The sequence below is a fragment of the Xiphophorus couchianus genome, chromosome 5 (assembly GCF_001444195.1).
Source record: "Xiphophorus couchianus chromosome 5, X_couchianus-1.0, whole genome shotgun sequence".
Lineage (NCBI taxonomy): Eukaryota > Metazoa > Chordata > Actinopteri > Cyprinodontiformes > Poeciliidae > Xiphophorus > Xiphophorus couchianus.
Window position 1 is genome coordinate 9583520 of NC_040232.1, and position 13674 is coordinate 9597193.

At 36.4% G+C, this 13674-nt stretch overlaps 1 protein-coding gene and 1 non-coding gene across 3 annotated transcripts; one reads left to right on the plus strand and one right to left on the minus strand.

The window, feature by feature from the left end:
• Nucleotides 1-2: 2 nt before the first annotated feature.
• On the minus strand, nt 3-13344 carry ift56 (intraflagellar transport 56). 2 transcript variants are annotated; one of them, XM_028017136.1, is made up of 18 exons: nt 12869-13321; nt 12570-12713; nt 11751-11843; nt 11493-11607; nt 9456-9505; nt 9189-9334; nt 8251-8422; nt 6437-6511; nt 6234-6336; nt 5257-5312; nt 4425-4478; nt 4259-4322; nt 4083-4171; nt 3840-3923; nt 3692-3761; nt 2459-2565; nt 627-760; nt 3-485 (listed from the first exon to the last, which is right to left on the minus strand). In XM_028017136.1, exons 1-18 carry the CDS (start codon nt 12869-12871, stop codon nt 374-376), a joined length of 1671 nt encoding a protein of 556 aa, XP_027872937.1. In that variant the 5' UTR covers nt 12872-13321; the 3' UTR covers nt 3-373. The 2 variants fall into 2 exon arrangements, with proteins under 2 accessions (XP_027872937.1, XP_027872938.1); XM_028017137.1 differs by lacking the exons at nt 3-485; nt 627-760; nt 2459-2565; ... (3 more) ...; nt 4259-4322; nt 4425-4478 and adding an exon at nt 4917-5128 and having other exon boundaries at nt 5159-5312; nt 12869-13344.
• Nucleotides 13345-13601: 257 nt separating this feature from the next.
• On the plus strand, nt 13602-13674 carry trnar-ccu (transfer RNA arginine (anticodon CCU)). The gene has a single exon. It is a non-coding gene; the product is annotated as a tRNA-Arg (tRNA).

Consider the following 13674-nt stretch of genomic DNA (forward strand, 5'->3'; position numbering starts at 1 on the left):
AATTTAAACAACAAAAATAATTTTGTTTTATTCATTAAACAAAAGATATGAACAAAAATGTGTATTAACACACTCGGTCGCCAGTCTGAGGAAGATCTTCCTTCCTCCTCTGTTTAAGAGATTTGAGTGTCCATGTTTTCCTGAAAATTAGGTTTGAGCAAGAAAAAACAAACAACAGACACTCATAAAAAAATATTACAGACCAGAAAGATCATTTCAGCAAGTCATATTTCATAAATGATATTACATTAAGGAGAAGAAATAATCAAAGTATTTAATACAAATCACTGCCTTGTAGCAGATAGTGAACCATTTTTCCTTCTGTGATGTGTAGATCCGTTCATGTGACACACTTAGCCTTCCCTCTGTGTCATTAGAGGAGGACTCTGTTGTCTTTGGCCCACTTTCTCAGGATCCTGATAATGTATTCAACCTGAGGGTTTCCTGAATTCTGCAGGAAGACTAAAACCTCCTTGAGCATCTCCCTGCAGAACAAACAGGATATGTAAGGAAACAAGGTTGGATCGAAAATGCATCATGTGTCATGTTTATTTTAAATGACATAACACCCACTCCAGCAAGAGAATAGATGATAAAATCACTGCAGGAGGAAGAGAAAAACATACTTGGGCTCCTTGTTTGCCAGTATGAGCTGAAAGACGCCGACACATGCCCCCCTTTTGCCATCCCAGTAATTGGAGCTTGGGTCCAGCTTCTCCAGGGCATCAAATGCTTTGGCAGAATAGTAGAACTGGCCCATCTGAAACAACACATGGTCACCATGATCTGATCTGCAAAGTCCGGGTTTGGAAACATTTGTATATGGGAATGCTGACAAGTTTTTCCAGAGATGGAAAAACTCCTTGAAAACAATTACACAAGACTAATTTTTTTATTACTTCTGTTTTGTTTTTTGCCTTGTCTTATTTTTCTTTTGGATAGGGATCGGCTATAAGCCAATGTTTCAAACTGATTAATTGAATTGGGCTGTTTTGTATTTTTTGGTAAATACCACTTGTATCTGTTGAGCCCGATGTGCTAAACTACATGTCAAAATTAAAAAATAAAAATGAAAAAAAAGAAGTTATAAAGAAGTTTATATGTAAGCTTAAATTTTGAGTCATCCATCACTTCTTCCTAATTGTCATCCAACGAGAAACGCTGTCGTCAAGTCTTTTGAAGTAAACATTAAAATTCTTCAGGGTTACTGGAAGCTAAATATAAATGCAGAACCAATTCTTTTCAGCAAGTGATTGCAATTCTGCAGATGGCAGCAGGAACACAAGGAGGCGGTAGGTGAGTTTGTTGTTCTCACAGGTTATCTGTCTCATATTACACGGTCACATCTTTTTTTTTAATAAAAGTTACATACTGCAACTTTATATCAGATTGCTGTTATGACCTTAACCATGCTAAAAACCCACTGAAGTGGCTGCAGAAAAATAATTCTGCAAGGAAGAGCGAGCCAACATAAAAGGCTCTTTGCCAATGTTTGATGACCACTGCTGCTGCCAAGGCAGGCAGAACCAGTTATTAGGTTTATGGGGCAATTACTTTTTCACACAAGGCCAGGTTGGCATGTATAGCTTTTTTAAAACCTTAATGAATGAATTCATCAGTTAGAAACAGCATCTTGTATTTCCTAAGGCTATCTGTGCCTGATATTAAAATTGGTTTGGTGTTCAGACACATTTATGTGTGACCAATAAAAATGTGAAGGAGGCCAAACACTGCTCACAACACTGGACACGGGCCAAGGAGATGATGCTGTAATTTAAATTAGTTACGGTCCTGATGAAAATTATGCACCGCTCCGCGAACAAAAAGCTTTGCAACATACCATCAGTAAAGCAATATATTTTTAAAGGGGCAGTACTATGTGTTTTTCAGGCACAAAGTGCCATTTTACAGCACAATTAAGTTCCTGTGTTACCTTCAAAATGTTATATAGTGAAGGGAAATGTTACTTTGTAATTTAATTCCTTAAAATTGGGCCTTTGTCTCTTTAAAAACTCCAGGAAGTCATCACAACATGGCTCCTCTATTAACCCTTTAACAACATTTTTACCAGCGTTTCACTGAGAAGGAGCTTGAATAATGAGCTCAGCAAATGCAGTTCCACCAGGTGTTTGCTAATTACTGCTGGCTAGTCTGAAGGAGCTCAGTGGGGGAGGATTCATCAAATATGTATAAAAGAATCTAGGCAACACTCCAGGTAATTCTTTGAGGAGAAAATAACATCACTAAGCTCAAAAAAGTCATGTCTTTTTGGAAAAATAAAAAAATACAGACTAAAATTGCTAAAAGCAAAAAGAAAAAGCAAAAAAAACCATCGACTTTATATAAAACTGCTCTTCAAACAAAACTTTAGCTGACCTTAAAGAAAATTTCAAGATGATCTCTTATTAAGTTCTCCTTTAGGAATAAGAAAAGGCAAGAAGAAAGAGGAGGGTGTTACCTTGTAGCAGTCGTTGGCAATCAGCTGCAGCATACTGAAGGAATCAGAGGAAGTGCCCATTTTATGATAAAGCTCCCAGGCAAGCTGGCTCTTCTGGTTCATTATGTCTGACAGGAATAAGATCAGTGAGTTCAACAATCTGTCGCTCACAGGCAGCCTCAGCTTATGAAGATTCAAATTTGGGAAATAATGGAGGCCATGAGCAGCTTTTACTGCTGTAAATTAGGCCAAGAGAAGAAGAAAAATGCCCCAGTGAAGATATCCATTCCTTCTGCTGAGTGTAACATCAGCAGAGTGAAAGACAGAGCTTAAATTCGATGCAGGCCTGAGGCTAGAAATCTGGCAGCGATGTTAGATTCAGATCCAAGCCACAGTGAACCCGCACAAAGGAGCTCTCAAATGTGATTCCTCATTCAGTTAAGGTATCTGAGTCAGGCCGCATTCAAAAAGAAAATTTAAAATAATCTGTAAAAATCTGAGCACAAGCAAATCTGAAGTGAATTGACACATTTAAAAGGTTTTTAGTAAAGAAAATGAACTACAATTATTTTCCTTTTCACATCTTTTTATGCTCATTAGTATTTGTAGGGGTTTTATGTGACAGACCAACACAAAGTAGCGCATAACTGTGAAGGGACAATAGTTCAGTCAGATTGGGTGGAGAACGTCTAAGAACATCAATTTTAAAGTCAAACCACAGATTCTCAAATTAATTTAGGTCCAGAATTGACTGGATGCTTTAATCTGAACCAAAGAAAATACACTTTTGCTAAAAAATAAAAACATTTTCTAATCATGTACTACATCATAAGTTTTATTATGAAAGCTAACAAAATTAAACTCGAATTTATTTCTATTTTCTGACAAAAAAAACTAACTATTTTGTAGAATGAGGTGAGCCTTTTCGATAAATAGCATAAAGTAAGTAGCATAGTTTGAAGCTACTTACTTTTAAAAGCCTGCTGTAGATATTAAGAACTTATGAAAAAACTCATAAAATGTCAATTTCTTTCTAGCACTGAATTTTATTTAGCGGTATCTGAGAAAAGGGGCCTATTTGCAAAATGTTCAAAACTCCTTATCTTCCTTTTACTTAACAAGCTTTCTCAGCTTTCTCTTGGTGTATCACAATCAAACACACTGATGTTCAATGCTGTAACATGAAAAGAATGTGAGAAAGCTCTATATATTGCTGATTAAGTGTACCGTCATAAATTTTACTTCTATACTTACAACATCGAGCCAGCCAGCTGAGGTAAACATAGTCATTCTTGATCTTTTCATTCTGAATGAGCAGAAAAACCTGAAAGGGAACAAAAAATAAGCACAAAAAAAGCACAGCAACATCAATTGACGTCTGCAGAAGGCTCAATCAAAGTACCTCCTCTGCTTCTTTGTAGTTTCCGAGCGCCGCTTTAGCTTGAGCATAGTTGAAGTTGAATGTGTCATCGTTGTAGAAGTAACTCTGGAAAAGAAAAAAGCTTAAACTACTGTCGTAAAAAAAAAAAAAACTAACCAGAATAGATTCACTTTCAGCACCACTTATCATTCAAGGTGATGCTTCATAACCAGGTTCTTTTTCCAACTTATAGCAGCACAAAAGCAACACAGATGCTCTACTAACCTTGACAGAGTTGAGATATATGAGAACATCCTCAAACTGTCTCAGGAGAAAAAAGCAGGAGGCCATGCACTGTCTGCCAGGGATAGTATCTGCAAAAAAAAAAAAAAAGAGAGAAAAATCTGTTCACACATTCCGGCTTTCAAAAATAATACTGAAGACAATTTCATCTGGCTTACCGCACTCGCTAGCTGAGCCGCCGACCAACTGAAAAAACTGCTGGGCGATTTTTAGGTGATCCCTCTTCAAAATACAGGAGCATAAAACTTATAGTTATTTCACACGCAAAGCGATCAAATGTACTGGCATGCAAGCGTTTTAAAAAAAATGATCAGAAATACTCACTGATCCGATTTCTAGTCCAAGTGCAGCATTCACAACTCCTTTTAAAATATACTCCTATCACAATTACATTAATATTAGATCGAGCATATGAAGGAGAATTTGTAAAAATAAGAAACAATTATCTTTTTGGGGGGTCTTTCTGATCCATTGATAGTACACTGTAAAACATTTGAAGGTGGTTTAAATTAAAAATAAAAGTCCACCTGCTGCCTTGAAAATGCAATTTAAGGCAGCAGGTGGAAAACTGTTTTAGTTTTGACTCAGAAATTAAAGTTCATGAAGTTGATTTAACAAGAGACAAGTTGTCTAAACATTGTTTTTTTAAGTTCATTAATCTTGAATTGTGAGTTTTAACTTAATGCTGCAATTTAAACTAAATAATTATTTCACAATATGGAAGAAAAAAAAACTGCCCTCACCTGGTTAAAGAGCCACATTTCTCTATTATTTTACTCACATTATCAAGTTAAAATAACTTATTTTACTTTAGAATTATTTAAATTCCTGTTTCAAATTGCACAAACAAAATTTCTGATCTGATAATGAATTTCATTAAACATCACATAAATGTTTTTGTGTACTAAATGTTCACAACATGTAATGTGAACAGGACTTTATTCTCAAGCATTAAAATGAACATTTGCCTTAATAAAACACAGTGTACTAAGATACAATGATGTTTGTTAATTGACTGTATTGAACATCATATTTATAATTTCTTTTGGTTATTTGATATGTTCTTTCCAATAAGAGCTGAGAAAACGATTGGAAAACAAATAGTGCCGTCATTTCTAAGTAACAAGAGACTCAAACGATGAAAAATTTTTGTCACCTGAGGGGTAACGGGATCCAGATCTTGGATGAGGTTGTAAGCCTCCTGGACGTCGTCTAGAAATATAAAAACAGAGAATGTCAGTATCAGACTTCTCTGAGAAAGAGATAGAAAGTCTAAACAAGTTCAAGTCAATTTTATTGCTGTCAAGTTCAAGACAGCAATAATTAAAAATTATTGCAGAGAATTATTTGAATTAACAAAGACTAGCAGAAGATCTTCATGTGTGTACACATGAGGATCTTAAAATCATAAAAAATTAAATAGACAGCTATTTAATTTTTTGTATTTTATATATAAAATACAAAAAATTCAATCTTAATCAAAGGAAAATATTTCAGAAGTAGTTTCACTGAGTTGGTTTGTAGTAAAGACAGAAATATTCAAAATGTGCCAAAATTCAAGAATAGAAATGCAGAATAAAACAATTTATTAATTTATTTTTCCCATATTTGTTCAAGGCATCTAAACAAAGATCTCCCTCTGTGGTGAGTCTTGAAGCACATCAAATTATTTTTATGCAATTTCTTATTTAGTTAAACTCAAATAAAGGTTTAAAAAAACTGCTTTGGTGCTTTAACATTTATCTTTACTTCTAAAATCAAAACAACCAATGCTGGCAAAGAACCTGCAGCAGATTTTTTTCAACCTCTATGTGTTACGGTGGTTAGAAAAATAAACTCTGAATTAGTACTCAAAGTGCAGCCTGATCAGTGCATTTCTAGTGAAAAAAGTTTCTTTATTCCAAACAGAGACACATCCTTGGTTATAATATGTGTGAAGTCAGATGCCAGAACATTTCTAATATTTTTCCCCCTAAACTGTTGATTTCACGTCATTTCTTTTGACGGCTATTTCACATTTTTATTCTGCAGCCGTATTTTAATCTTCCCAAACCATTCATTTTCAACAGCATCTTCCTGTCACATCCTCTAGTCCGCGTCTTCTTCTAAGATGGCTGCGATGTATGTGCACACCTTGTCTCAGATAGTAGATGACCAGGTTGAGTCTAGCCTCGGGAATCACATCGATCAAAGGCGGCAGCACCTGCAGCGCGCCCTCCCCATCCCGGAACACCACCTGCAGCACAAAGTGGTTCAGGGAGACAGGAAGCACCAGCCCTGCTGTATGCCTCCATACAGTCCTCCGCGCTCGCAGCCGGAGATAATGGGAAGCTTACCAGGTTGTGTCGGATAAGCTCCTTAGCGAACTCAAAGGAACAGGAGGAGATGTCAATTAGGTTCTTCAGCTCAGCCTGAGAGCAAAAAGGCAACACAAAATAAAACAGAAGATGTAAACAATTCCAAAAGAACAGCTACTGATTTGGAGCGATTACTTTGTTATTTTGTGTACAATGGTCATTTAATAAAAGATATATAAAGCATGAGGTTTGTGTCCAAACATCCATCCATTTTCTAACACCCTTGTCCCTAGTGGGGTTGGGAGGGGTGTTGGTGCCTATGTCCAGTGAACGTTTCAGACAGACAGGACAAACAACCATACATGCACACCTAGGGAGAATTTAGAGAGATCAATTAACCTGACAGTCATGTTTTTGGACTGTGGAAGGAAGTCGGAGTACCCGGAGAGAACCCACGCATGCATAGGGAGAACATACAAACTCCATGCAGAAAGTCCCGAGGCTGGGAATTGAACCCAGAACCTTCTTGCTGCAAGGCACCACTGTGCAGCCCATGTCCAAACATGTTTTATTTATTTCGAACATGATAGAAGAATAAAATTACACACATGAACAAGGAATGCAAAAGATACATATTTTTGTACTAAAATAATCTTAATATGCTTGAGAACATTTAATAAACTTAAGACAAAATGTAGGAAATTTTTGTTTGGTGAATTTTTTTTCCTTTGAAGTAATAAAACTTGTTAAGTTGGAAAGCTTGTTTATGTCCCTTTAAATGGTGCCACATTTACAGAAAAGTTGAGTATGTTGGTCAGACCCAACATCCTCTCTTTCACAGTTTTTGGTGGAGGGAGTGTTATGCTGCAGCACAAAATCCCTGTCACTGGAAAAACAAGGAAACTGAAGGAAATCTGGAAGGACATTCTGCCACACCAAGCAGATGAAATGCAGGAGGAGGAGTCACATCCTCCTCATTTTTCCTTGTGAGATGGTTAAACATCCTCACTTTTCTTCCAGTTTTGCTCAAAAACTCAATTGTAGCATGCAGTGAGACTGATTTCAGCGTATAGATCTATGTAAGCAAATGATTTGTGGTGTGTTTATTTAAATCTCACACACGTTCGCGCAATACGTATTTCTTATTATGCCACGCGTTAAACTCCAATAAACTCTTTCTCTCCTTCTCATGTATGGAAAGCCAGTAGGGTCAAAAAACATGCAACATTTGATGTGATTTTCACACGCAAAGTAAATTTTTTAACATGCACACAACTGTGATCACAACTTTAAGCCAATCACAGACAGTTTGTTTTCGTCTGGTTAGATGAAAAATCAATCACAACCAACAGAAATTAGAAAATTAAACATTAAGATTTAAGAAAAACAAAAGTTTAATATAATAAAATTGTGGTTAAGTATACAAATAAGTTTACTTTTTACATTGCAGGTAGTATTTCAACATTTCTCAAACTACAATGTAAAATATTTAGTAGTTTTACATCAGATTTTTAGCGATAGACATAGTCAAAGTAGTTCAATCCCTTATCAGTCAACTCATATACCCCACACTTTTGAAAAGCATGCTACGACATTGAGGCTAATATTTTTAGGCACTACTGTGAAGTAAATAATTAAATTGAAAATATGTTTTGTTTCTTTAAACTTAAAGGTATAAGAATAAGATGTTTGGCTTCAGCAGAGAGGATTTGGAAGCAGTAAATGATTTATTACAACCAAGCTTTTCTACAGTAAAGAAATTTTCAACCAAAAGTTAATTTTCCTCACTTCTTTTGCTAAATTTAGTTGCACCTTTAAGCTTCATCAACATTTAGTAGATAAAATATTAGTACCTCTGCTGCTTTGCCGTTGTACAACCTGAAATGGTTGCAGGCTTTGAGGTTGAGAGCTATGGTTGAATCCGGGATGTTCTGCAGGTACACGGCCAGAACCTCCTGAGACACATCATAGTAGTCCAGCTTGTAGTAACACAGAGCCACGTAAACTTTCAGAGCCAGGTAATCTCTGTAATCACAGCATGGAGAGAGAGGGGAAAGAAATATGCTGCTTAGGGAGAAGATAAGATGAAATGCTGATTAAACTTTGAATAATGTCGGATCAAACAGGAATCTAACAGTAAGAAGAAGAAGAAAAAAGCTTATATAAGCTGCAGTGCTCTGTAAAAGTATTCACTTTTTTTTTTCTTTTGGCACCTTAAAGCCACAAACTTCAACATATTTTATTTGGATTTGACATGATGGACCAGCACAATGAACGGCATAATTATGAGGTGGGAGGAAAAGAATGAGCCTCTCCATAGTCTGAGAGGATGGACACGCATGTATGTCATTGCATAGTAAGTTAGCATTTATTGCAATCTGAGCAGTTTTTACAGCATTAATACTGCGTACAATTAATTGTGGTTATGATAAATATCCAATATTTTTTGCGACAGTAATAAAAGTGATAACTAGCACCAGTAAATGAGGATAAATGTGCCACAGTTTCAGACTTTTACTTGTAAGAAGTATTGAAAATATGTATAATTTGTCTGCTGTTTCATAATTTTGCACTACTCTGTGTTGGTCTGCTGTGAAAAATCCCAATGAAGCACATTGAAGTCTGTCACTGTAACAGCAAACCAGGAAAAAGTTCAAGTGGTGTGAATTTAGTTTTGCTCCATAATGTGTGAAGTCCATGAAGCATTAAAACCTCTCATCTGCCACGGTGGTTTTGGAACAGCAGGACTGTGAAGCTAATTTCAGAGTGACAGGACAGATGAAGTTCAGACCTGTTCTGCAGCAGCAGGCGTTTATAGATGTCTATGGCCTCTTGGTAGTGAGAGCGCATGTAGTGGATGGAGGCCAGACTCAGCTGATCCTCTGTCACATCCTCCAGGTTCTGGTGGAAGGCCATCAGTCGCTTTTCGTCCTTAAACTGAAACGCAGCATTACAGGAAGAGATCAAAACACAAAATAAAATACAAATACTGGAGTGAACTGAATACATTTTAAGAAGACTGTTTTATGAAGCCAAAAAGAAGCTATAATTGCTAAACCTTGTGCTCCAGGTGAAACAGCAGCCGGTTTTGGAGGGGGGACATCGGTGCTACAGAGAGCGAGAGGGGACAAGATTATAAAGATTATAAAGAATAAAGACAGGACTCATCAGGAAGCATCACTCTTTTGTTTCCAATAGTCACATTAGAGACTAAGGATCATTTTAAACTCTTCTTATACAGAAATCACAACATCACTGGCAGGTGTTTACCAGCTGGTTACTTCCATTGCTGAGGAAACAAATTGAGCAACTTAGCTAGACATGACATGTAGAAAATAATGGAGAACCGGGTCACAGATAAGAGACTGAAATTGTATTTAGTCAGACTACTTTTTATATTAACTCACACAAATGAAAGGAACTGTTTGCTGACATCTAATGATCAAGTTGTGGATAGCAACTGTCTTTTGTTTTGCTTTTTGTCACATATATAAATGTTTAAGATCATTATTTAAATTTTAATATCAGGCAAAAGTAACTTGTGTAAGTACTAGGGGTGCACCTATTGCAGTTTTCCGGCCCATCTGCAATTACTGATCTTTAAAAAGTCTGACCTGCTGATTCTGATTTTGGCCGAAACCAATTTGTTTTGTCTAAAATGTCCCTAAATATAGCAAGAAAGTTGCTGAGTTGGTAACAGTGGGTGACTACAAACTTGCAGACATGACCTGATGGTCTGGACCTTTGCTGAGGCAGAGAAGATCAGGGGAAAAGATTGGCTTCACATGCAAGTATCGGCCGATCACCAATCTCCCAAAAGTAAGGAAATCGACACCAATAAATCAGCTTGTCGATAAATCGGTGCACCCCTAGTAAGTACTGTAACTGATACGGTTTCATGCCATTCAAACCACAAAGAGGAGTAGAAGATCATTACAAATAAAAGGTTTCAATTATTACATGGCAAATTCACAGATGCTGAAGACATTTATATAAGTGAAAAATGTGCCACAAGAACTTGGATAGAGATATAAATCCAAAAGGAAATTAATTAAATTGAGAAATTAATTAAGAATGAATTTGCTTTGGATATAATGCATCAAAGTATAATGCTCCTAACGTTAGTCTGATTTTTACTAAAGTCAAAAAAGTTAATCATAATCCACCCTGTTGGATAGTGTGTTTAAAGACTGAGAACAGTAGGAGTTTTTAGTTTTGATGCATTTCATTCAAGTAGAAAAACATTTAAATATTTAATTATTTCACAGTTTATACCCATTCAAGAAAAAATTTGTCGATTCCAAACTACCCTTCTCTAGCAACGATAACTATGGAGTTTGCAAGAAGATTAGAAACAAACAAGTACCGGCAAGTAGTAAGGAATGTTTGGAAGAGACGAACAAACCCATGAACGTTTGTCTATCAGCCCTCATCTGATGGTCTAACTCAAAACAGGAGATGAACCGATATAAAGACAAGGAGGCTCCTAATAATCTATTTTACCTTAAATCAAGCTCTCTGAAACTTTAGGTAAAGGAGGGAGGCTGAAGAGTCACCCTCATCATCCAGATGAAAACAGCAAAGTGCCTTAAAGGTAACTTATTATGTTTCCTTCAAACCGGTGAGGATAGGTCTATGCTGAAAACATATTTTGCCCAAACTCATTCTTAGATAATGAGATTTCAGTTTAATCAGTTCTTCCTATTTTCAGTTCCGTTTACACTCTTCCTTCAACTGAAGCAAATTTTTTATAAATCTGACTTGTATGCATTTGGACTGCTGGAGGGAGTCGGAGTACCCAGAGAAAACCCACTAAATCCTTTAAGCCCCGAGTCTGTAGCAACCACAAGATATTCTTGAACATTCCTGGTGTCATGTTCCCATTTCTGAACAGGGAAAACATGCAGCCTCCACACAGAAACTGACTTTATGTTTTATAAATAAGTAATTGCATTGAACATTGTTCTTTATGAGTGTCTACTAAACTAAAAGTATGTGCAGCATTTTCATGCTAAATCGTACATGTACAATAAAAGATCTTAAAAACTAAGCAAAAGTTAACATTATGCTAACGGAGTTTTGCTGAAGTCGGTACCTTTCGATGCTGCCTCCTCAGCTTCTTTATAAAGCCCCAGAAAAAACAGGGCACAGCCCAGATAGACCCACACCTCTGCAGGACAATCCGGCTTCTCGGTCAGAGATTTGTACTCCTGTCAGAACATGGTACACATTTAATACATATGTAGTCAGAGCCGTGAGTAAAATGATATTATATACAAGCATATATCTACTATGTTGTTCACATCTTGTATGCCCTGATAAAAAAAAGTAATTTAGGGGAAAAAAGAATTACCTCCATGGCTCTCTTGTAATCACCAAGGTGAAATGCACAGTAGCAAATCCACAGGTCTGCATTCTCATGTTTTTCTCCAATGCTTCTCTGAAACTAAATATTAAACAGCCTTTCAGATAAAAATAATATTCCATCTCTTCAAAAAACAAAAGATCTCCAATTTCTTGTAATTGTTAAACTAAAACTTTGAGCTTGGCTTATTAGGTTATGTCTTCATGGAGGTTATTTACATTTACCCCTATAAATCTTATACATTTTGCCTAGTTACTTCCACAAACTTCAGTGTGTTTATAGGAGCTGTATGTGACAGATGAAGTCAAACATAAATGTGAAATAGAGGGAAACCACATTTTTTGGCCGTTTTTCTTTGCAAAATAGCTTTGGCTATATAGCTGGATGTTTAAGTCTTGCCACAGATTCTTCAAAGTATTTAGCTTAGATGTAATTAAAAAAGTACAGTTTTGGTTTTATGACAAACTACAAATAATATTTCTTATGCTTTCCTTTCAGCAATGTCTTTGTTTTTGACATATCTCCATACAGGTCAGATTTAGGGAGAACAAAATGAATCGCTGTCCTGTTAACATTCTCCCACCTGAGTTATCAATTTCTATAGTGTGGCTCCTCCAAAGTTACTAAGGGCTTCTGTTTGTCTATCGCATAAAATACTTAAGAAATATATTAAAATGTGTGGTTATTATGTGACAAAGTATCAAGGAGTATGAATATTTCTGCAAAAACGTTTGCAATTTTCTATCTAACCACTGAAATCTTTTCAAATATCTGTTTTATTAATTTTATCACTGAGAGATGCATTACCTCCAACAACGTTAAGGCACCCAGGTAGTCTCTTTGCTGAAGGTACTCCTCCAAACTGGGGACCTTGGTTTTGTTTTTCTTCTTTTTATCACTGATGCTTCCCAGTGTCTCTTCTCCCACAGCTGGCTTCACGCGTGACAGGATCTGACAACATACATATTAATGATGAGCGCATAGTCATCCTCGGATTATTACATGGTGATGTGACAATGCCCAAAAATACTAATTTTATGCCAAGAATAAACCGTCCTCCATGATAGTTACACTCGAACATTAACAGCAAAAACAAGTTTTCTCACCATTTCGAGGTGTATATCTTATCTTGAGGACCTCAGTGTTAGCTAAGTCTTGTTTATCACTAGGGTAACGGAAAACACTCTGCGCCGCTTAAATATATCGCTGTAATTTTGAGTAAGTTATATCTTTTAAAAGAAAATTAAATAAAGCTTTCAAAAATCAAAATATAATCACAAAATTATCGCCATCTTCTAAACACTCCTTTACAGCAGATTTGCTAAATTGTTTCTTAGTAACGTTAGCTCGCTATGAGCTAAGCTGTAACGGCCCCGGCACGAGTTACAGTTTCCGTTGACAATCTTTCAAGCTAAAAGCACGACAAAAATAGTTTAGCATTTAAAGACGTTTTCCAGCTTCACAGTTGCTTGTTGTGTATTATTCCCACTGAGTTAAATTTAGAAAATCCAGCGCAGGTTATACAAACAGCTTAGCGATGAAAATTTAAAAAATCTAATATCTTAACGGGAGTATATTTTGTAGGAAAACCAATATGTCTTGTCTATCTCATGTTGAGCTTCACTTTTCAGTGTTTTAGTCTTAGTTGCTTAGCAACCACGAGCTTCAGTCTTTTTTTTTTTTTTTGCTTCTTTGTTTTGACTTTGGTGTAGATGAAGAAAAAAACGCACCCTACGTCTTACGGACGACATTCAATCCATATATATGTAGGAAACATAGCAATTTCGCCGTGTCTGCTTTGGAGATTCAATTTAAATGTTGTGGTTAAATGTAGGCGGTGCCCCAGTGGCCTAATGGATAAGGCACTGGCCTCCTAAGCCAGGGATTGTGGGTTCGAGTCCCATCTGGGGTG

Bases quoted from the DNA above. Each gene is read 5' to 3' on its own strand.
- ift56 (XM_028017136.1), bottom strand. The intron at 11,844-12,569 runs GTAATGCATCTC...TTTAATATTTAG, and splicing joins GTGCCTTAACGTTGTTGGAG to TTTCAGAGAAGCATTGGAGA. The intron at 761-2,458 runs GTAACACCCTCC...GTGTTGTTTCAG, and splicing joins TTGCCAACGACTGCTACAAG to ATGGGCCAGTTCTACTATTC.